Source organism: Manis pentadactyla, chromosome 4 (genome assembly GCF_030020395.1).
Source record: "Manis pentadactyla isolate mManPen7 chromosome 4, mManPen7.hap1, whole genome shotgun sequence".
NCBI lineage: Eukaryota > Metazoa > Chordata > Mammalia > Pholidota > Manidae > Manis > Manis pentadactyla.
In genome coordinates this window covers 93353291-93377937 of record NC_080022.1, presented here as the reverse complement: position 1 = coordinate 93377937, position 24647 = coordinate 93353291, and the positions used below count along the sequence as shown (strand labels likewise).

The following is a 24647-nucleotide window of genomic DNA, read 5'->3' as shown; positions in this document are numbered from 1 at the left end:
AGATGGGAGAATTTTTTTTTTTTAAGTTAAAAATGTAATGTGTGTATAGCCCTACCATCTTAGTTATAAGAAAATAAAATTCTTGATGTGTCATGGACACTTACCAGATGCGCTTTCCCTTTTGCCTCCCTTTTGTGTATTTACATTTGCCAGGTTCTATTTGCTTATAGTATAATGTAGTTAAGAACACACACTTTGGAGACAGACACCAGCTATACAGCCTTGCACAACTTAGTTAATCTCATTGAACCTTAAGCATTAGTGAGGACAAGGCTCAGCTCTTATTTCTTATGTGAAGATTGCAAGAAACTATATAAAAAAAGGCCTGGGACATGGGGTCATGGTAGCTGTTATAATTACTCATATATATCAGGCACTTTCTACATTCTTTAGTATAGTCTGTGAAATGGTTTATTGTCTCCATTTTACAGATGTGGGAGATGAAGAATCACCATTTGCTTTATCCAGTGCTGTAGCCAAACCAAGCTGCTTTTCATTTATGAATGTGGCCTTTACTTTATCACCTTTATGTCTGCTCCCAGCCTGTCTGCTCTACTTAAAATAATCCTTTTCTCCTTCCTGGGTTTGAAAGTTTACCTCTTCTTCAACTTAAGCCAAGCCACTTCATGAACTCTTCCCTGATCCACTCCACTGCACTCAAAAATAGGAGTTCTCTTTCTTGCCTTTGGATGCCCATAACCCCTCACTTTTCTTCAAGGGTGAGAACTCCTGGAGGGCAGGAACCTTGTCTTCATAATCTTTGAGGCCCCCTGAAACTCCCCACGCAGGGCATTCCTTAACTAATCTGAGTTCAGTAATAAATAATAAATCAAGGATTGATGGTTCTCTTTTTCTTCTGTTGGGTGATTTTTGGTTCGATTGATTGGTTTCAGGAACTCTGAACATAACCACTGAATTGAGTTGATGACTGATTTTTAGAAGAAATGAATTGCTTTTATACTGTTTGTTTTAAACAGTAGTGCTGTAATAGAAGCACTGAATAATTAGGATAAAAGTGATTTTGCTTTTATGTTTATTTCAGGTGTTTGTAAGAACCTTTATATCCACACTTTTGTGAGAGGACACATTTTTTCTACTATGAATTAATTATTACTCAATTTCTGTTTAAAGTAGAGGGATTCAGCTTTGTGCAGAATCTGTGAAACTAGCATCTCAGAGAGATTTCCCGATATATTAGTGTGAAAGATGGTGGGTGGTTGTTACGTTAGGCTTAGATGTATTTAGAACAAGTTAGGTATAAAAGAAAATTGGAAATAATTACATTATTGACCTCTGTAAGTACCAGATGATAAGCAGAGCTGTGAGAGGGGCACTCATACTTCATTGTAAGCCAGGAACAGTATCAAATAGCATTTGTGGTTTATCAACTTTGGTTTACCATGGAAAAGTACATTAGGATCAAGTTTATTTTTCTGCTAGGTTGAAAGAAACTGCAGGGAACTAGAAATTGCTATACATTCAGCAAACAGCTGTTCCCTTTATTTTTGTCTAGAAAGGCAAATATTTCATAAGTGAGAACAATAATTACTGTTCTGAACTTAAGGTTAGTATGGCTTCTTTTTATTTATCACATCTGACTGAAGATGAACAGGATGTTCTCCATCCGTGAGTAACAGCAGGAGGTAACTCCCGTTATAAATGGCCTGAGTACCAAGGACAGTTACTAGTTGGGCGTCATGCACATCCAGACAGTAGGGCGAGATAATCATTTACTTTTCCATATACGTATGGAACATTTAGCATTAAATTGATAATCCTTATATTGTATATATTTATGTGTCAAGGAGGTCATGTGTTTGAGAATGAAACTATCCTTATCAAAAGTAATCTTTGATCCTTTTTTCCTAAAGGAACTTGTGGAGTACTACAAGCACCATTCTCTTAAAGAAGGCTTTAGAACCCTGGATACAACTCTACAGTTCCCGTACAAGGAGCCAGAACACTCCGCCGGGCAGAGGGGTAACAGGGCAGGCCACAGCTGTGAGTATCGTAATTAAGAACATGATTTGTTGTCCCGTAAGGATTGAAGGCGCTATAGCCTTAAACATCGTCACTCCAAGCTTTGAAATAGAACTAGTCAATATGCCAATGCATTTAGCCAGGACTTTTTTCTGGAGCTAAGCAGAATCAGATGGACCGACAGGTTTATGAACATGTCTAGGAATAGTTCTTTATGCCAAATTAAAATCATGTTTGTATTCAGAAATCCATCAGAATTGTAAAGAGTATGTTAACATGCAAGTTTTGTGCTCTTCCCTGACTTCTCTCTTAGCCAGACTCTCTTTAGCTGATAACGTGTTTTGCTAGTAAGGCTGTTTGAGTGACAGTATTTAAGCAAGGCAGGCCCTGGTGCACGGCTCCATCATCTAGCCCAGTATCCGTCTGCTTATGATTCTCTTGCAGTGATCACTTTCAGAATTTTGAAATGGCTGAAGCCTGTTTCCCCTGACACCAGTATTTACGAGTGTACATTACAACTTGCTTTCAGAATGAGCACTGTGTCACAACTAATCCCAAAAGATTAGCACACAAACCAAGAGCATGTTAGTTTTCAGTGTAGTTCAAGTCAGAAACTTTTTTCTCATCACCATTTAATGTCATATAATGTTCCTGGAGGTAGATAGAGCAGGTAAAGAGGACATTGTGATGAAAGATGCTATGAACAAAGTGTGATTTCATTCCCTTATTTTAATATCATTTTTTAAAAATTAAAAGCCTTTTGGAGGAGAAATGAATTTTATTACTCTTAGCCTAAGCAAAACAGGAATATCTGAAAGTATTTGAAAAAAGAATTTGCATGGTATAATATAACTTTAGCTTATTTTCCCTAAAAGCAGAGGCTGGTAGTGCTGAAGGCTCTAGTGACATCTGTAAACATTCATACACTTCAGTGTAAGTAAATATACGAGTTATTTGTCACATCCACTGACAGGTTTTATTTTTATTTGTATAACTTAATAGCTGTTCTGTTCACAAGGATCAGTGGTAAATGACCAAGCTCGTGCAAAGTAGTCAGAGCACACTTCATGTAGAAACTAAATGCCTATTGAAATTCCTCCCTCCCTCCCTTCCTTCCTTTCTTCTTTCCTCCTTCCAGCCTAGTGTTAATCAGTTATCTTAGATTCTCATATAACCCATAACTTTTGCTCATCCCCAAATGGAAGTTTTCCCTTGAAAAACAATTTTTCTACAAGTTTCTAAAATGTCTCCCAAAGTTATGACATTTTTCCCTACATGAAAGCATAATTTTCAGCTGTCTTTACCCTTGCTTTCAGAGCAGCAGGAGATAATACAGGTTGTCAAGGAGGTCAGGTATACTGACTTCTGAGTTGTTCAGTTAGTTGTAGAGAGCCAAGGAAGCCTTGGCAATCAGGGAGACATCCCACAAGAGCAGAAGGCCACTGACCCTCCGACTTCACTGTGTGCTCATTCCCAGGCACTTCCTCTGTGCTTGGCTCATGTAGATGCTCAGAGAATGTTGTCCAACGATGAATGAAGTTGCCTGATTTAAATTTGTCTTCAGTGTTTAACAAAGTGTTAAATGCTCAAACTTGTTTAGCCCCTAGGAATGGAGTCACACGACTTCTGGTTAGCCAACAGAATGATTTTCAACATTCATAAGAGCTACAGGGAAATTTTTCAACAAATAGAGTTGTGAGTTCAAACATTCCATGTCCAATCTTTTTAAGAGACTCTGGCAAGTCATTCTATAAGAACCTTTTTGTAAATGAGAAATAAAAGCAAAGAATTTCAAATTTAATCTTTGTTAGAGTTTGGTGTTCTTTATCAATTATTCATTTCTTCAATAGATAGACATTAAATAACTAATACAGAGAAGACACTGTTCTGGGTATGGAGATATACCAGTTAGTAAGACAAGTCCCTGCCCAAAGGAGCTTATATTTTACTGAGGAGACTCAGGCAAGTCTGGGTTGGGAGCTTGATATTTTTATATGGGCTGATTGAGATCTCATTCATAAAGTGACCGGAGAGAAGTGAGGGAGTTGGAGTGTCAGTCACTCAGCAATAATTGCATAGTAATCTGCCTTCCAAGATTATTTCATTGTCACCGTGAAGCGGGCTTATAATCTTAGATCAAATTTATATTATCCCAATATGTTATTTACTTTATGCTGACTTTGGATCAAATGGGAAGAACACCAAGATAGTTTGAGGATTAAACTAGGTGCTGCATATAAAAGAGCATAGTGCCGGATATAAAAGTCAGCAACAACTGAGTCCACCACTTCTGTCATTTCTACTTCTACTAGTAACTCCTCTTCTAACACAGCAAACATTCTCCTATATTTCTAAGAGTGGAGTTACTGATATTTTGAATACTGATTTCCTATATTTCCAAGAGTTGAATACTGATATTAACTCAGCAATTTATATCTTTGCTTTTATGATTTTTTAAATATCCCTTATTTCATACCATGTCCTGATATAGCGTTAATCCTTAATTAAAGCATTGCTTCTGTTAGGCATGTTGTGCTTCTCAGGAAGTATAAAGGAGGAAATGCTGCCTGAATTGTAGAGAAAGATTGTGCAGGATGTCTTTATAGTCCTTACCTCTGGGTTATAGCTTTGGGTATGCTGCTAAATACCATCTAAAAATAACTTTAACCAAGAAGTATTACCTCGGGATCCTGGATTGAACAAGGCAGTGACATCTCTATTACTTCTAAAGGCCTTGGAGGAAGCAGAGCAGGCAAGCTAAAGCCTCAGGCCAATCTGTGTTCTCGGTAGAGGATGAGATCGGAGTGTCAGCTCCCAAAACCAGCTATATTTTTCTTTTTTTTTTTTTCTTAAATAGTATAATCACCTTGGAAAAGGAAGTCCCCAGGCATTGTAGAAGAGGTTGCTCACTTCTGTATTCATCCAGGTTAGAATGTTCTTAGGCAGATTTACAATTATTTTTAAAGCTTATAAAATATGATAAGATTATGACAGAACTACCTCCTACAAATGCATAGTAACATATAAAAGGGGGTAATCTTTTGATTTGATAACCAAATCAATATAGATAACAGATCATCAGTAAAGTCCAGAGAATTGGGCAAGGAGCATAGCATTTCTAGGTTAGGAGCCCCTTGAAGGCAAGGCTCTTTCCCACGACTGGGAGGCTTTAATTTTGCATTTGGAATGACTTCAGAGTATTGCCAAGAGAGAAGAAAGAGAGAAAGGAAGAGAAAAGAACAAAGAGAACTCAGGCACTGCAGTGAGCTGTTCTGCTTCCCTAGAAACTGCAGTGGCTCCAGGGAAGATGTTCTGCCCTGTTCTGTGGATTGGTTGAGAATCCCATTACCTTCCCCAAATGGCCATAGCTACCCTGCTTAGATGGCTTCAGGTGTGCCCGTAGGGCTTGTATATCTGAAGGGCACAGATTGACTTTCACCTTTCTTGCTGTACAATGAACACTTAATTATTTTCAGGTCTGCTGCTGAGTAGCTGTCTGACCTTAGGCAAGTCACTTAGCCTGTCTGGACCTCAGCTTTCTCATCCAGTGGATAAGGAATGAGATGAGATATTTTATTATGTTCTTTTAAAAATAGCATCCTAGGTTTCTTTCTTGTATCCATAGGAGGAGGAGGAAAGGTAGAATGTTAATGGATCATTGCACTAGGAGAAGTTGCATGACTAGCTATTCCCTGACCCTTAAGCAGACCTTGAACATTTCCCCCAAATTCTTATTTATGGAGAATTAGTTGTACCACAGAGTAGAGTAAGCTAATATTTTTAAATGTTGGCTGTCATTACATTTACATGATCTCAAAGTATCTTCTCTTAAGAATGTATTAATCACAGAAGAAAATAGCAGCACCTTAACCAAGTGACCAGAGCCACCATCACCAGTGATGTGCCTTCTGATGTGATGCTTTAAGGAGGATGCACACCACTTCGGCGGTATTCTTGCCCCCGGGAAGCATAATTTGAATCTAATCAGACACACCCAAATTGAGGAACATTTCACAGAATAATCTACACGAATTGGCAGGGTGTGGGGTTGTGGAGAACAGGGAAGTGCCCCAGTAAAGGACGAGCTGTGTGAAGGACTTTAAACAGTAAATAAGTATGCATGTTTAAGGAATTAGGAAGAAGTCAAAATGTTTGGAGCATAGTAGGTGGATTCTAAAATACACAATGGGAATGTATAGCAGTTTTATAAGCAGAAAATGATATGAATTATTTACATTGTTTTAAAAAAATCCCTGGTTACTCTGTGAGAGTGGCTTGGAGGGAGGCATGGACAGAAAAGAGATGAGTTAGGAAGCTACTGCAGTAGGTGCAAGCCAGGGGTAATGGTGCTTTGGACAAGAGTTGACTAGTGACAGGAGATTAGGACAGGGGGCAGATTTGGACATGTTCTGGAGGTTGAATTTGCACAGATTCTTAGGACCTGTGCATATTCAGTGGCTCAGCAGGCTCCCTAATTGTCTGTAGTTCCCTCATGTGGCAGCCCTGATCCAAGGCTTTGGTTTTTCTAGTATGTCTTTACTGTAAAACAACAGAAGTTTACTGTAAAAAAACAATCAAATTGACAGGAATTCTTTTTCTCCTTTCTAATATTTCCATCCTAATATTTCCCTCCTAATAAAACCAGGCTCATAGTTTTGAGGAACAATGCAGAAAGCTTATTTTTCCTTCTTTAGTTATTTCATTGTCACCAACAGCCCCCTCCAAAGGTCCCTGTAGTCATTCATACAACAGATCTTCACTGCTCCAGGGCAGGCACTACGCAAACTGCAGGGGACACACAGCAATGAGAAATAGAGCTGGAAGCCTCTGCCTTGTGGAACCTACATGCTGGTGGGGAAGGCAGATAAGAGATAAGAAATAAATCACATGTTATGTTAGGGGTTGGTGAGTGCTTTGGAAAACTAATATAATAAGGTAATGGTACTCAGGAGGGCTGGGGGTGACTTGCTGTTGTAGCTGGGTGGTCAGGTGAGAAACAAAGCTAGAGGCTCCCCTTTCCTCCTGTCGATAGCCTAGCGGAAAGCACATGGAGCAGGTCCAAGCTTCCTCTGGAGGAGAACAGGCTGACACCCACCATTGGCTGCAGAAGCTCCCCTTTCTAATAAAACCATTCATGTGACCAGTGTCTTAGTCTGTTCAGGTAACAAAATACCATAGATTGAGTGGCTTAAAAACAACAGGAATTTATCGCTCACAATTCAGGGGGCTGGCAAGCCAAGATCCAGGTGCCAGGAGACTTTCAGCTGCCTGGTGAGAGCCTGCGGGCTCCATCCTCAGGGCCTAAGCACCTCCCAACAGCCCACCTCCTCATACCATCACGTCAGGCATTTGGTTTTCATGCATAAATAGGGGGCAGGGAAGGAGGTACAAAAACATCCAGTCCGGAGCAGAGAGTTTCTGTTATTATAAACTCGCATAAATACACTCTTGGTGTGCAGAGCAGGTTGCTAAACCTTGACCATGGTTGTGTGCAGACAAGCTGTGCCCAACCTAAGCAGTAAGACAAAGGGAGTTGAGAGGCTCCAGTGCCCTCTACCTACTTCTCTTTTTGTACATCACCCTCCCAGTAAAGCCAGTTTTCTCTCTGTGCCACTTGGCTCTAATGGTGTGTGTCTCTAACTCTCTTCTGGGCCATCAGGGCGGCGTCATTGTGAAGGTGGCATGAGTAGAGACCCAAGGCAATGAGAGAAGGACCAGCTAGTGCAAAAGAAGGAGCATGGTAACATGTGCAGTGTGGTCAGGACAGGAGGTGCAAGAGGAAGAGCAGGAGGGACAAAGTCAGGGAGGTAAGGGAGGCCAGGCCATGGGAGGACTTAGAGACTTCAGCTTTTACATGGGGGTGAAATGGGAAGCCACTGGAGGGGTTTAAGTAAAGGAGAAACCTGCTCTAAATTTCAACAGGATTATTCTGGCTTCTGTGTTGAAAAAAAGACCATGGGGAAGAGAGGAGCAAGGTAGAAATAGGAAGACCAGTTAGGAGGCTCATGCAGCAGTCCAGGTGAGAGGTGCTGGTGACTTGGACCAGCATGTAGCCAGGCAGGTGATATGTTTTGAAGGTGATCCAACAGGACCCTCTGACATATCAGACATGAGATGGAATAGCACAAGTGTTTGGCCTGACCCACCAGGAGATTGGAGATTTCACTAGGAAGGGCTCAAACTAGCCCCTAAAGTCTAGTCCTAGCATTCTTGATCCAAAACAAATCATTTGCGTATCTTATTTGCATTTCACTATGTGTCTGTCTCTTCACTAATGTAAGTTCCTTTGAAGTCAGATGCTCTGTCTTATTTGTCATATCCGTGATAACACCTTGGCATAGTACTGGGTACATTAGTAGTTATTTAATAAATGTGTTTTTAAAGAGTAAGGATTTAGAATTAACTTCACATCTCAATAAACCAGATGCCTATAAATAATCTGAAATCCCTAGAAATAAAAAATGATCTCATTTTCCATAACAATAGGAACAGCCTTATACTCATTTTTTTATGTAAATGGCTTTATACATTTACACTGAGCAGCACTGAATACAGATTAGCTGTTTATTCTCTCCAATAATTCTAGATATATGTTTTCTTTGTTATATCTTTGAATTTCAGGTTGAAGGAAATTTGTCCATTTACTAGATGTCAGCATTAAACTAAATGAAACCAATCTGTGTTAATCCTAGTTTTTTCAGTGACAATATATAAAATGTAGAATAAACACTAAGCATTTGAGGGAGATGGGGGAGCAGATATTTGGTATTATGTCTATGAATGTTGCTGGGAGTCTAAGAAGACATGACTAAGTTCTAAAATAAAACCAGATTAAGATCACAAATTATGCATTCATTAAATTCTCAGCATGTCCTCTACTGCTAGGCCATCTGTAGACCTTCTTGGTAGAAAGAACCTATTGGATTGCTCATCAAAGCATCACACAGGGGAACATAGTTCTTGGGAGAAGCTGTAAGCCACTGCTGGGCAGTGGACTCACAGGGATCACTATTGATGACAGTACCATTGGACCAACTGCCTGATACTTTTACTAACAACTTTTTGTTATATAATTAAGTGTGATCATGTATGGTTGTTATAACTTAAAGCTGAGCATTAGGTAATTTCTATCCCAGAGAATAATTAGCACTTGCTTAGGGTCTTGTTCAGTTACACCTGTAATAGATAATTAAGTGGCAGTTGAGAAACACTTTGTGACTTGATAACCAGTACTTTAAGGGAGACTGTTGATTGAGCTTGGTGTCTCCTGTATACAGACGTCCAATGTTACTGAAAATGGAGTAGGTTTTCCCTTGCTCATGAACATGAATAGCCTAATCAAGGCAGAACATAAAACTTCAAATCAATGCTCAGTTAACCTTGGCAACATAAGTATAGACGCCAGATACCAATTCACTAGTATTTTTTCATTCAGCTGTAAACACTGTTCTTTTTATAATTGACACATTTCTGTCTTCTGTGGCTCTGTCTCCTCAGTCAAGTCTCAGAACTGAATAATATTTACTAATGATTTGCCAATTAGTTGATTATGACTGTGCTGATAGCTTCTATTTCCAGTCTACTTATTTAACAGATAACTTCTGTTTTAGTTAGAGAGTGTCAGTACTTTGGGTCTTGTTTATTTAACTTGGAAAAATTGATAAATAATATTTGACTGTATTCTTAGTAGTTCTTAATGAAAAATAATAAGTCCATAAGCTATAAGCCATTTATTTGCTAATGTTCCATGAACATCAGCCCGATGGAGTGCTAGGTATCGTGTGAAAAATAACCAGAGAGACCCTCCTGAGTGTGGTGGTCTCTCTGGCAAGGTTCTCCTTTGTCAGAGCTAAACAGGAGTTGAAAGTGTTTGAGAAAGAGAACAGTTAAGTTCTTAACTTCTGTGGAAGTTTTACTTCAGTGAAAAAGGTTGCAACATAGATTTCATATTGTCTCAGTAGATCTACAGATATGAATTAAAGAGTTCTTTTAAAAAGCTTCCCAAAATAAAGTGATGTACAAGCAGGTAGGCTATCTACAGTATTAGGTGGTGAAGTGAATATTAGGCCAGGAAGTGAAAGGGGCAGAAAATTATAATCACCCCCAACATTTTTATTTGAATGTCACTGTTACCCAGCTATTTCTAATTCCATTCCAGGATATGCACCCAATAATTCTTACATTAATGGCATCTTGGTACAGCAGGAGTTTGATGAAGAAAAACATGAATCTATATATGGGTACAGAAATAGGTTGGATGTATTCTCAGTAAGGATGTAAATAGGTTTTGTAAGTAAACCATTTCACAAAATATTTCTTTCTCAAATACCTTTTTCTGACAGTGCTTGCATCTTAGCTTTAAATCCACACTTTCCTAGGGAAACATGTTATCTTATACTCTTGTCTCCATAGGTTGCAGGTGTTCAAATGCTACTTTGCTAGGTCACAAGAATTTAAGAACCCAAAGGCAGTGAAAATTGATGTCTAGGAAGAGTGGCAACAATAAGTCCTGTTACAATGTGTAGAAAAGCAGAAAGCATCCCTACCCATCCTTAAAGTGTTTGGCTGAGAGCCATGCACTGGGTGGCAGGAGAAACAGATTAACCTTTTACTTCTAAGGAGATTCCTCAGTCCTACAACATGGCCAAGAGACATATAGTATTTAACAGCTGTTCAGCATCTCAGAAAAAATTACAGTTACTGTAGGAATATCATTGATAGATTATGGCTCTCAGGGATCCTAGGGAATAAACCCTGAATGTATTTCACATTCTTTCCTTTGTGCCATGCTAGCTTTTACTGGAAGTCTTTTTGAGCAGTGAAGTGAGCAGAAGATGAGCTAAATGAGTAGAAAGAAGAGACCCAAGGAGCCTGCAAAATTAAATACCCTGCTGAGCTACTTGTCAATCAGCAGCTCCATGTGGCTTAGCACTGGCCTGAATTGTGGGGGTGTGGAAGCAGTACAAGAACTGGCCCCTGCTCTCCAGAGTCAACTTCTAATTGGGGACACAACCCAGAAACACACAAAGTAATTAAATAGTAGAGCCAGGAGTTCCATGGTGTAAGCCCCTAACAGATGGCCAGGAGGGGCAGGGATGGGAACAAGCATTGTCTGGACTGGTTAGGGAAGGCTTGTGTAAGGATCAAAACTGAGCTTTAGAAACAAGACGGTTGAGGTTAGCAGAGGCAAGGTGAAGGAGCAGCATTCCAGAAGGAGCAGAAGTTTGAGCTGAAACTGAAGCTGAGGGCCCAGGGGTATTAGGATTTGTATGGGAAAGTGATAGAAGATTTGGTTAGAAAATGGTACGGCCAGACTATGAATTGCCTTGGATTTCAGATCAAGGAAAAGGCGTGATGAATCCATATTTATGGGAGTAGCTGCAAGGCTGTATTTAGAATATAATGGAAAGAAAGAAAATAGAAAGCAAGAAGACCAATTGGGGGGCAGTTATCTTAGTTTACAGATGACATGAGTCTGACTGGGTGGTGGAGCTGGGAACTCAGTGTAGGAATAACTTCATATTTCAGAGGAAGAAGAGAGTGAACAGGAAGAGCCAAAGAGCATGCTGACTTTGCAAGGATGGTTTGCAAAGAGAATAAAGCAGTCATTTAAAAAAAAGAACAGAAATGTGGAAGGTTAGATTATAGGGAGGAAGACGGTGATTTTATTTCAGACACATTTCATCAGAGGTAATGGTTGTCCCTCATGGCAGTGTCATGAAAACTTTGGAAATCACAGACTAGAATTCAGGTGAGAAGCCGAGGCTTATCCAAGAATCTGTTCCATTCACTAAGGAAAAAAATTAATTTCCCGAGAAGCCAGCAGAGGAACCAAGGCGAGATTTAAGATTTTAATTGTAGCTACTTGACATGAATGCAAATGAATATAACCCTTTTAGGCTTAGGTAAGAGAGAGGGATAGCATGCTGATATTATGTATTTGAAACAGAGGTTCAGGTCCTTTGGCGAGGCATTATCCACATTCAGAAATGTTAGATATTTTAAGATGAGAGACAAATTATCTGATCTAACTTACTTACCTATTGTTGAGATTATTTAAATTGTATTTAATTGTGTTTTCATTAATTTCTCATTTCTTCTTTCTAGAGCTAACTTGCCTCCTGTTATATTTTAGATTCTTGACTTATATTACCTTCATTAGAAGTTTTAGATAGATACAGCCATTTTTTAAATTACTTAATAGATAAAATAATCCCAGAGAAAGAATGAAGGATGGACCCTTAGAAAACAGTTAAAGAGAAAATTCTGATACCTGCCAGAAATAATGTGTCAAGTGAGGGTTTCTAATTTAAGTTCTCACAGACATGGGATCTTGAAACCAGATTGTCTGCCAATAATAGAGTTAAGTGTATGCCATTTTCCTCATTAAAATAACAATGGCATTTCTGTCCCCCCTTCTCTAATAGTGGGTATAGCATGATCTCAAGGAAATTAAAACAAACCAGTTATATTGCATGGCAACAAATGAATCAGACAGACTGTAAAATTAATTCTAATGGCATGTACAAATGCATTTTAAAATTTAAAAAATGTAGTGTGGAATATGCAATGGGTTAGAAAAGAACATTATCAACAAGGATATACTTCAGAGTAGGTTAAAAGTAAATATGTGAGGTCATTCTCGAGAAGAGTGTTGTGGACACATCAGTGCATATGTGAGGGCTCTAAGGTCCATGGTTCCAAGAACAGATGAATGCTCTCCAATTCCCTTGGCCAGCAGACTTGGTGGTATCTGGGAAGCCCCTTAATGAGCTACTGTTATTCTTAGATATCCCTAGAAGCCTTTCCTGACAAGAGTATTAACTGAAAGAATTCTATGGCTCTCAAAGCGAGCAGGGGCCTGGAAAGAGGCAGAATCGATTGGAAGATTGTAAGGACTCATTTCCCACTTGCTTTCCCACTTACACCACATCCTTGGTTATAAGAAAGCTTTTTGTTACAGTTTAGATTAGGTCAAGGGACAAGTAACAGGAACTAAAAACCTTCGCTTTAAACAGGATAGATATTTATCTCTTCCCCATATAAATCTAGAGGTAATCAGTCCCGGGCCATGGAGCAGGGCAGGTCATCTCTCTTCCATAAGGTCCTCAGTGACCCAGGTTCCATCAGGCTCCTGCTCTGCCGTCCTTAAGGTGGGGCCTTCCTTCTCATGGACCAAGATGGAGAAAATAGGAATAAAAAGGTCAGAGGCATGTACCAGCTTCCTTGCCAGGAAAGGTACCAGAAGCTGCCTTAAGACCCGTGTGCTCCTGCCCCAGTGGCAGGAGCTCAGGCGTACAGCTGTGCCGACCTACAAGAAGACAGAAACATCAGTTTCCTTCTGGGCAAACATAGCCCGCCGAGCAACCTATTAATGAAGGGGAGCACAAATACTGGGAGAAAATTGATAACCATGCTTCCCTTTTCCATCGCAATGGCTCCATGGTATCAGCAGGTGGAGTTTAGATCTGCCTGCAGAGGTACCCGAAGCAAAGTGGTGGGTGCAGAGCAGGGTCACAGTTATGAAGCCTGGACCCTGGGTTCATACTGCCTGGCTTTGAATCTAGGTTTATTCTCAAATATAAGGGGAAATAGTACCTTCCTCTTTGAGTTGTTGTGATGACTAAATGAAATGTTGAATATAAAACACTGAGCATGGCATCTGACACTTCAGAGCCATTTGATAACTTCTAGCCCTGACTGCTAAAAGTAAAGTGCAAAGTTTTGGGGCATCCAAATGCATAGAACTTTTCTGTACATTCCTACAATTTGGAAATATATTTACTTTTTTTCCAGATATGATAAGATTCAGAGTGGTTTTCATTTTATTTCTGGTAATAGGCAAGCGTGTGCATGTTTGGTTGGGAGTGGGGATATTTCCTAACAACTTGTGTAAGTGATTTTCCCAAATTTTTGATGAACCCTGCATGTTTTGTTGACACCACCCTGGAGGCTTTTAAGTCTTTATATCAGTTTTGATGGGAAGCATATTTTATGGGAAGCATTTACAGGACTCCTCTTTCCACTGATACAACAAAACGGGAATTGTGCCCCACATCAAGAGGAGAAGTCCATCCTTGGATGGACGGGGAAAGATGGCAACATGGAGTGCGTATGCTGTGTTCTCCTGTAAGAGGATGGATAGCTCTGAACTGTAAAACTAACGTCAATCAAAATGTAAAAATCTGGCAAGTTTATCATCCAGCAATGGTGATAGGAGAGAAGTGGGGGAAAGCAAACTTGATATTCCAGCTTGGTATGACAATTTTCTTGTGATTATAGACAGCAAAATAGTTGTGTTGCAGTATTTTTTGCCAATACCTAAATGTCTTTTGCTTCTCTTTTTCTTTCTTTCTCTAAGCCCCTTCTTTGTTCTGTGGGCTTTCTTTTGTAACTCCACCAGACTACAGCTTTGTTCCCCCATCTTCCACTCCTTTCTGGTCAGGTACTGCTTCATTGCTTTTATGTGTCTTTTTAACTTGCTTCTGTTTGCAAATGAAATATTTTGACTACTATGTATGGCTTCTCATCTAGATACATCTCCTCACAAACGGTCCCCTAGACTCACATTCCCACCATGCACTTCCCTGTTCTCTGTCATGAAGTCATTGTTTGTCATGACATTTCACGCCTCCAGTTGTGGGTGTGTGTTCATCCTATGTTTTTCAGGAAGACATTTTCTATTTTATCTGTGGGGAGAGGTTAGAAAAGAATGGAGGTCAAATGTATAAAGGAGGGGAGGAAGCATTCTCTAAAAATTACAACTTTTCTTTAGGATCACACATTTTAATTGAGAAAAACCAGTGTTTATGCATTTCCACTAAGAAAAAATACAGAACTAGAATACCAACTTTTTCTCCAAACATAAGACTGTTTGAAAGGATGACCATGCCTATCAGTTTGTACACAGACATTCTGGTCTTGATTTCTTTCATTAGCCAGAAAACTTAATAGCTGTCAGTGTGACATGCAGGGGAGTACACCATGGCTAGATAAAATATGTTGTGTTACAAATTTAAAAAAATTAACCTGTAAGTCCCCATGGACTCATAAAATTTAGTAATAGAAGGGATTTTCGGAGTCATCTAGTATGGCCCTTTCATTTTATAGGTGGAGAAAAGTGGCCTAGAAGGGTTAAGAGACTGCACGAGGTTCACAGTTAAGTGGATGATTGGGTCATTCCATCATAGTGGTGTTTTCTGTGCACTGACTCTAAGAGTAATGCCCCCATAATGGGACGTTTTTCAGAAGAAAACTATTAGAGTGGTTTGTGTCAGAACAGTAAAATAAAATGACCTATTTTTACTCCCTTTACAGTTCTGAAATCTACACCATTGCTATTCGTTTATCTTATGATGGACACCTGGAGACTAAGAATATTTCTTTCATTGCAAAGTCCTGAATAATAGGCCAGAGTTTGCTGTCTCCAAGTGGGCAGGCTCTTCCTGAGTAACACAAGTCGTAACCTGTGGCTGCCTGGGCACTGAGAACTGTTAAAAATACAGATAGATGGCATTTCCCATTTGTTTTGTTTTTCTTATGCTTAAGTTCCTCTGCCATTTAAGGTTTATAAAGTTCCACCAGCCCCAGATGAGTGATTCTCAGAATCACTGAACATGTAATTGAAAACAGTTTATAACCCCAAGGAGCAACAGGTAGAGAAGTTAATACACAGTGTGTTATGAAACACTAGAGACAAATAAAGGGACAGCTTGGTACGAGTTTTCCTTTTGGGCCAGGGCAGGTGAGAGCAAGGTGTAAGTTAGCGCCTCTCTCAACGTGGAAACAAAGAAAAATCTGCATATAGATGAACACCCTAACATCTTGTTTTTGATTACATATTTCAGTGAAGGTTTTCTATAAAGCATTTTATTTGTTTGAAAAAAGATAAACGGATGGTGTTTACATGTTCTTTCTGTGAAACCTGATTTAAGCTTCTTCACATAAGTGAAATTATATCTGAAACAATAACTGACTTTACCCCCAAGTAGTTTTAACAAGAAAGGCTAGTTGGGGGCAGAAATGCCATTTAACTAGAAATGATGACGTGGATTCCACAGGAGAGTCCAAGAACAAGTGTGGGTGTTTTGAGACTTAGTCAAAAAAGTTACAACAGAAAGGTAAAGGTTTCCCCTGAGAGGATCTAGTTAGAAATAGAGTATTGTGCCATCAACAGGAAATTGACGCTAGCTAGATTCTGTCTCCTCGGATAGTAACTTAGATATGAACCTTTTTTTTTTTTTTTTCACAAAAACTAGATGCTGTTTTAAAATTCTTATGAAGAATGTGAAAATAGAACAATAGTTTTTTAAACTTCATGACTTGAACTTGACATGTGACTGAATTGAAACAGCAATTCTGCTGCTTTCAAGCTCCTCTGCCATTATCACTAGTCTGTAATGAAATCACGGCTGTGCATTTTGATAGCATCTGTAACGGTCATCTGATTAGGTTCTTGCAGTGGTTAAAGTGCACGTCAGCTCTGACCGCCCATCCTGTCTTCACAGTGCTAAGTCCGAGAGTTCTGGGCATTGCCATCGCGCGGTATGACTTCTGTGCAAGAGACATGCGGGAATTGTCCTTGTTGAAAGGAGATGTGGTGAAGATTTACACGAAGATGAGCGCCAATGGCTGGTGGAGAGGGGAAGTAAATGGCAGGGTGAGTTGTCCCTCGTGAGGGGAGGGGATGGGACAGTTGTTGGTGCCCATCTGGGCTGGGCAGAAGCCCCGAGACTGCGTCGCAGCCTTCACCCCACAGAGCCCTGGCTCTGGAGACCGGTGGTGTTCCTTACTGAAAACAGGCACTCAAGAGAAATGTGTTGAATGAATATCACAGTGGCATAAGTTCACTTGGTTAAGCTTGACAGCTTCCTGTTTGGAAAAGGTTTAGGTTTGAGGAGTGTCTCAGTTTGTTTTAGTCTCTAAGCCTCAGCACCATAAACTTTATATGGAGTACAAAATAGCTGTAAGAGCTGCTGATCTAAAGTGGTAAGAATGGGATGTAGTACCTTTGTGTCTACATCCTATTCTGTAGCAGAAATGGGGAACATTCAGTAGTAGAGGCCCGCACCACACTCTTAATTTACGTATTTATTTGTGCGCTAGGAGATCAGAACACTGTTTTGGCTTATTTGATTTCTCTGTCTCTGTCACTCAGTCTATTAGGCTTCTAGGAGCAGTGAGTTAAACCAATCTTCTTCACCCGCATTGGGCATAAGCCCCCAGCTTACTCAGGATATCATGGAAACGACACGATCTGCTTGTAGAAGCCTTTGAAGCACCAGATGCAAAACCATGTTGCTATGTCGGTTGCTTTTCTTTTTCAGGTGGGCTGGTTTCCATCCACGTATGTGGAAGAGGATGAGTAAATTCCAATCCAGCGTTTCACCCTGCACCAGACATTTCAGAGAAGAGATAAACAGAAGCCTGCACAGCATTATGAATTAATTGAAGTGTTTAAAAAGCTGCATTTCTGGCTATTCAACATCCTCCCTCCTATTTCCTTCTAAGTCTTAATGCTGGGATTTCTAAAGATGCTGGTACTGACAGATTAATGGCTTGCCTAGAGCTGTGCAAGAAGCAGCCTGCCAGTCTGTCATTGTTGGGGACCAGCGCAAAGCCGAAAGCTTTTCTTCCCAGAAGAGCCCTACAAATGCATTGGTTCATGTTTCTTTTTACCTCATCCGGTCAGACCCCATGAATGCCAGCCATTAGTAAACGTTTCACACGTATTTATTTTCTTCTCACGTGCCATTCACCAGAATTTTTGATGGTACAAAGGAGCAGAAGTTTAATTTTGCTTTCCCAGCATGAAGGAAAATTGGAATTCCACCACTTGGGTGGCTTACTGGAAAGGTCCAGCATTACTTGTCTTAAATTGCCTCACAAGGTGACTCATTGCCTGGCAGACGCTTTTTACCCCCAGATGTAACTCATGATAAATTATAAGAGGCAAATGCTCAGGTTTGCCTCAAGAGTGCTATATCCCAGAGGGGTTTTAATTATTCATTTGATGTCCTGCTGTATTTGCAAAACTTCCTTATGAAAAGAAAAAAAAAAAACCAAGACATAAAAGAGAGGGGCTTCATATTAAGTCTTCACAACCTTCGTGATTTTGCAGAGTTGTGGAAATGGAGTACCTCATTTTATGAAATGATCTTGGCTGGGCGTATGATAGCTAGTTGCAAGTGATCTTAGTAAGGTGGTGGTGTTTACAGAAACAGATCAAGGGCTGTAATTTATAACGAGTCATTTTATAGAAGCAACATCTGTTAACTCATGCCTTTTCCTACCCCCAAAAAAGACTTCCTACCAATTTGCTGATTCTCACATTTTCCTGCAGTACTTTCAGTAGTGCCAACAACTTTGTGAGGATGTTGGAAGGAAAGCACAGCTGGGTCCTATATGCATTTCTGAGGCGGGTGGGTCTCTAAGGCTTTTCTGCTCTTATTTCCTGTGGGCTCCCAGCTCTCACCAGGGTCTTCCCATCTCCAGGCCCATTCTGGCTGGGTATTAACTGGTGGAAGACCAGTTTTGCAGTGCTATTTATTTGACCAAGCCTTCACTTTTTATGTGAGGAGCCTAAATATGTTCTTCCTGGGATACACAGAGTCCCCATTCAAGACAGTCAAGTTAAGACACTAACTTGGCCCTTTCCTGATGAAATATTTTCTCCATAGCAGAAATCGTGTTCTGACAAGATTCAGAGAATGTTTCATATTTGAAGAAAACAAAACAGTAGAAGCATTAACTTAATAGAGTCAGACTAGGAATATTGTGTTCTGAAATTTTGGATCATCTCTGAACTGAGGTGGGCGTGGTCTGACTGCTCCCCAGCCCGCTTGAGTGCCAGAACTTGATGTTCAGTGGACACATTCCCTCTAGAGACCCCTGTGAGCTAGGACTTCTTGTAAAAAGATAGATTCAGGACCTTTACCTCAGAATTATGTAAACTGTGATTGTGTCTTAGAAAAATTATTTGTTAAAGCCAGTTAAGCTTTTGTATATGTGTAAATGATCGTGAAAATGAGCTTTATAAAATGTTCTGTGCAGTGAAGTTATACCTTCAAGGCATCCCCTTGGAGTGGATTCTTCCCTGTAAAGTTGTATCTACTACACTGTGTCTCAGGATGTTTTGTCTTTTACTGTCAACCAGATGCTGTTTCGGAGAGAGCAGCATCACACAAATTGAAACACTCCTGTGTACAGCATTGCAACTCATATTGTTTCTTTTATTGTTATTTTAGCCAACAGGCTCCCTCCCTTAAAAATGGTATTTGGTCTTCCTGTTGCATTTCATGGACCTGAGGGTTTCCTCGCAGAGGATATTAGAGCCCCTTTTCATGACATTACTGATTACATCTTTGTCTATGTTGAATACTTTGTACTGGAAACTTAAATGCTGCAGACCTGTGTAGATTTCTAATACCAAAGACAGAAGTAAATGTTTTTCCATATACTTTGTCTTGCCTGTCTGAATGCAGCCCTTGTGTAATATGGTGAATTAGAGTGGTATTTCACTTTGTAATATTTTGTAAATATGTCAATACAATAAATAGTTACTACTTGCATTAAATTGATTTCTTGAGAGTTGGAGTCTTCCCATTGAATGATTCCATAAATCAACAAATATCAACTTCATAATAAACATGGGAATATTAGCCCTGATTTTGATCAGGTTTAGCTCAGTATTGCTGCCTAACTTATGATCAGTAACCCATAAGATATAATATCTATTGACATGCTCACTATGTGCCACATATTGTTCTAAACAATGATTTATGTGCACTGATTTACAACAACCCTAGAAGGTAGAACCCTATATCATCTCCATTTGTCAGATGAAGAAATGTAAGCATTTCAAGAGGTTGCACTTTGGCCACATCATACAGTTGGTGTTAGAACTGGGTTCTGACTTGGGCAGTCTGGCTTCAGAAACTGTATAACCACTACCCTGTACTGCCACACTTTATGGGGTCAAGAGAGAGATTAGGTATGTTTCTAACATTACAGAGCCATAAAGAAACTATTTGATGCAAAACAGTAATTGAAAACAACTAAAGGTTAACACAGAATTCAGAAGCATTCTCCTATCCCTGCCTCCTAAACGAAAACCTCAGAGAACACCAAGAGAGAATGGTGTCAGAAATTAAACATTTTTTTTTCTATTTCGATTCAAATTTTGCACAGAAAATAATGAACTGCTAAGCCAGAGAGACTTGGGGACAAGCTCTCTTTGACAGAACAGGCCCACGGTTTGCCCACAGTGGGGAGGTCAGCCAGCCTGGAAGAGGGTGGAATTCCGTTCCTTCCAAGAACCAGGGAAGGCCAGTTCCACAAGAGTAGCTTCTGTTTGACATCACAAGCCCAGCTGTGCTCAGATATATAAAGTGCCCCCTCTTCCATCACAGTACGGTGAGTTTTCCAGCCCTTAGTCCCTTTACTTGAAGAGCCAATTCCTTTGGTATCTTTGTTTTATCCCTTCTCTTCAACATACTAACATTTATGTGATTTTCAGAACTTGTGTCAGATCGTCACCATCCTACTTCCAATTTTGATAAGAACTCCTCCTTTATTTGTTAACATGGGAATATATTCCTTTATAAAGTTCAAGTTTCATATTTTGTCTTCCATCAAGTAACTGAAATAAAATGTGCCAATAATTAGTCTCTGGGTCCCCTGCTATGTTCTCCTTGACAGCCACACGGCAGAGTGGTAACCGCAGGGCAACTGTGTACCTGGGTTCATATCCCACCCCTGCCATGCAGGGCCTCAGCCAGTGGGTTTGGGATAGCACTTGCATCGTAGGATGTTGTACTGAGGCTCAGCTGAGATCATGCATAGAGAGTGGCACTGGGCCTGACTTACTCCAAGCCATTTTTGTCATCGTTATCACTTCTGTCATCCTCAGATGGATTAGCTGGCAAATTTGGGTAATTGCCATGTTAATCTTTGAATTTCTTTAGCATAATTCAGGCTCATTTATTGGATTAAGGAGTGAAATTCTACATATTGTAAATGACACAGTCTCTCTAAGAAGGAAATTAAACCATTTGATGTCAGGAAGCGTGGGAGTTTCAGCACCAGTCAGACCTAGGTTCAAATCCCAGCTCTGCCATTGACTTTTCTGAGCATCGATCTCCTCTTCTGTAATGAAAGGATAATTATAAGGGTCTTAGAGGGCTGTTGTGAAGAATAAACCATGATGCATGAAAAATATGCCCAGCAAAGAGCCTGGCACATAGTAGGTACTCAAGCACTGCTAATCTCCTTCCCTTTATAAACTATAAAATGCTCAGGAAATAAATTATGCACTTGCAGCTTGTATTTTGATTACTAGGGCTACAGCTTTGTTTCTTACACATGGTTTAATTTTTGAGCATTCAAATTACAGATGAAACAAAAGGTGTGTGTTCAGAAAGATTAATATGCAACCTGCAAACAGCCTCAGAAGTTGAATTTAACAGCTCCACATTGTTTTGACCAGGGAAATGGAATTTTCACTCAGCTCATAATCATTTAGACTTCGTCCATTATTCACTTCATTTTTCATTGAAACTAGTTTTCTGGGATTGGTTGGGCTCTGATTAGAAATGTTATGCACTCATGTCTGGCAGACTTCAGAAGGCATCTTATTGTAAATAATGAACAAGTCCCAAAAAGATGATAAAAAAGGAATCCTGTCTCTAGTTAGTCGCCATCAGTTAGGAATGGAGAAATAATGACTAAAAATGAACAACTCCATTTGAAGCACTCTAGATTCTAGCTTTTGTCAGAAAGTTCCAGAATTTCTAGGCAACTATAGGGACTCAGGCCTTTAAAAGGCCTCAATGCAGAAATCGAATGTACACAAAAGTCACATCATGTCCCAACCTCTAAGAGGCGTTGGGGTCCAATTGAGTCCTGAGTAGGAGGAAGATGAATTCCAGAGTGGCTGGTGTTTCCAACCCGTCATCTGCTGGCCTAGCCTTGGCTCCTCTCTCTAGCCAAGGGACCCTGGACAAAGCACATAGGGTCTTCATCTCTGAAAACAAGGAGGTTAACTGGCTGAACTCTATTGCTGCCATCCTAGAACCACACTTGTGTGAAATTCTGTTGTTCTTCATTGTTCAGCATAAAGAAATGTAAAGACTTCATCAAAATGTAGAAGTTTTAAAATACACTAATAGCAGCTATGAAAGCCAAGTATCTGCCTGGTTGTATTTGTATCATCATCTCATGGCTGTAAGTGACACAAGGGCAGTTCTGTGGCATGCCTCATTCACAGTGGTAACCCATTAACACTTACCCTCGCATGTGCTAGGAAGCAGGGAATATTTGTGGAGTGCGGGTACCTGCGAACACTAACTCCAGATTTCTCTGGCTGAACAAACAACCTTTGACTCTAACAGTTGAGTTTTGTGTGGATGGCTATAACTGAACCTCAGAAGACACAGCCACTTGTGGTCACATTGGGGACTGGCCAGTTCCTGGCTGGTGTCATGAGCCTCTTTCTGAATGAATTGTTTGGGCACGTGTGCTTCTGGACATCACCAGGCACCTCACCTTAGCAGCAGTGCATTTCAGTTATTGCTGCTCCATACCCACAGGTGGCAGAAATACAAATGAAATACAGATACATTTAGTAAAAATTTTCCTTCTGCCAATGGTAGTAAAAAATAAATATCTCTTCACTTGCAATCTACAGCTCACAAAGTCTTTTCACATACTTCGTCTCTTCAAATCTGGAACAGCATAACCTTATTTTTTCATTTTAGAGAGGAAGAAACTGAGGCTTGGTAAGATGACCCAACTTGCCCCAGGTCACACGGATTGAAACTATTGGCAAAGTAAAGACTCAAACCCAGGTGTCCTGGCTCCAAGTCACATAAATGCTCCTCACGTGCATCTGTGGTGCAGTAGTGATGGGGCCTTCTGTTTTTTTCAGAATTATTTCTACAACTCCTAAGACCTTCCTTCTGAGACTTGCTCTGGAAAGCTGCCCTCTGTGCTGTGGAGATCCTAGGTCAGGGGGAGTGCAGCTGGGCCACGGCCTTTCACCTCTTGCTGTCAGCATGTGCTCATGAGATTGAAATGTGTCAATAAACCTAAAAGTAACTCAGGAGTCTCATCAGTGTTTGGATTTTCAAGTGATTTGAAAGACCTCTCCTTGGAAAAGGACAGGCTTTTGTTTTTGTTTTTTTTAAATTATAATTTAGGATCTGTCTCCTCATTTAGATATTCCTTTTTTAAATTAAAGTATCGTTAATATACAATTGTATGTTAGTTTCAGTGTACATTGCAGTCGTTCAACAGTCCCTGTGGTCAACTTATATTGTGATTGAGAGTTATTGTGCCCCTTTATCCCCCTCACCTTCCTCCCGACCCCAACTCCTCCCTCTTTACCACTAGTCACTTCTCAGTGTCTGAGTCTAATGCTGTTTTGTTCCTTCTGGGTTTGCTTTGTTTTTATAGTCTACAAATAAGTGAAATCATGTGGTATTTGTCTTTCTCCACCCAGATTATTTCACTGAGCTTAATACCCTCTAGATCCATTCACATTGGTGCAAATGGCAGGATTTCTTTTCTTTTTATGGCTGAATAATATTCCATATCTTGGCTATTGCAAATACTGTGGCGATAAGCATAAGGGTGCATGTATCTTTTGAATCAGGGATTTTGTTTTCTTTGGTTAAGTTCCTAGGAGTGGAATTCCTGGGATTTTCTATTTCTATTTTTAGTTTTTTGAGGAACCGCCATACTGCTTTCCACAGTGGTTGCACAAATTTACATTCCCACCAACAGTATGTGAGGGCTCCCATTTCTCTGCATCCTTGCCAGCATTTGTTGTTTCTTGTCTTTTGGATGTTGGCCATCCTAACTGGTGTGAGGTGATGCCTCACTGTGGTTTTAGTTTGCATTAAAAACATGCAACACCCCACGAATTTGCATGTCATCCTTGCATAGGGGACATGCTAATCTTCTCTGTATCGTTCCAATCTCAGTATACGTCCTGACGGAGTGAGCACTAGGCATTCCTTTTTGTGTGAGCTCATATGTGCTAGCAGTATACTAGGCATATATTATCTCATTTATCTGATTTAATCCTTTGGAGAATTCATCACAGAAGGATACTACCCCATCTTAATCATGAAGATCTAGTCCTGGCTGAGTAAGTACTGTACCAGGGCTTGTTTTTAAGGTGATTTGACATGTTTTAATATTATATTTGACCTTTTTGTCTAGAAGCAGCCTCAGCCTTAGAAGCAGACTGTCTGGCTCTCCCACTGACATGAGCGAATTGCTCACATGGTTTGTTCCTCAGTTTCTCTATAGTGAAAAATGGGGCAAGGATATCATCTTATTTCAAAGGGCTTTTAAGGATGAAATGAGATGTATAAACAAGAGAGTTTTTTGTTTCACGTTTTGGCCACAATTTTTAGTTAAGATTTTCACTCAATTTTTAATGTATACAAAAATAAATATTACAAGTTTTAGAAGTTAACTCAGACGTGAAAAAAATGTTTTTTTCTGTGTATATATTAGCCTTTGGAAGAAACACCTTGAGATAATTTTTCACATTAGTAATACTTTTAAAATGATGTATTAGGAGCACAAATCCAACATGGTGCATGGTGTATTAGTTATCTACTGCTATGTAAAAATTACTCCTCTTAGCAGTCAAGGAC

The 24647-nt window shown here is 39.9% G+C and overlaps 1 protein-coding gene and 1 non-coding gene across 6 annotated transcripts in view; one reads left to right on the top strand and one right to left on the bottom strand.

Annotated features, from left to right (window-relative positions):
• The window catches only part of VAV3 (vav guanine nucleotide exchange factor 3), a 390975-nt gene extending 371406 nt beyond the window's left edge, over positions 1-19569 (top strand). For all 5 annotated transcript variants that reach the window (XM_057500482.1, XM_057500481.1, XM_036895319.2 and 2 more), the window contains 3 exons: positions 1872-2001; positions 16488-16639; positions 17307-19569. In XM_057500482.1, coding sequence (XP_057356465.1) covers positions 1872-2001; positions 16488-16639; positions 17307-17348 — 324 coding nt within the window. In that variant the 3' untranslated portion in view covers positions 17349-19569. The remainder of the gene's footprint in view (positions 1-1871; positions 2002-16487; positions 16640-17306) is intronic.
• Positions 19570-23880: 4311 nt separating this feature from the next.
• Positions 23881-23987, bottom strand: LOC118917465 (U6 spliceosomal RNA). The gene has a single exon (XR_005026809.1). It is a non-coding gene; the product is annotated as a U6 spliceosomal RNA (small nuclear RNA).
• Positions 23988-24647: the final 660 nt, after the last annotated feature.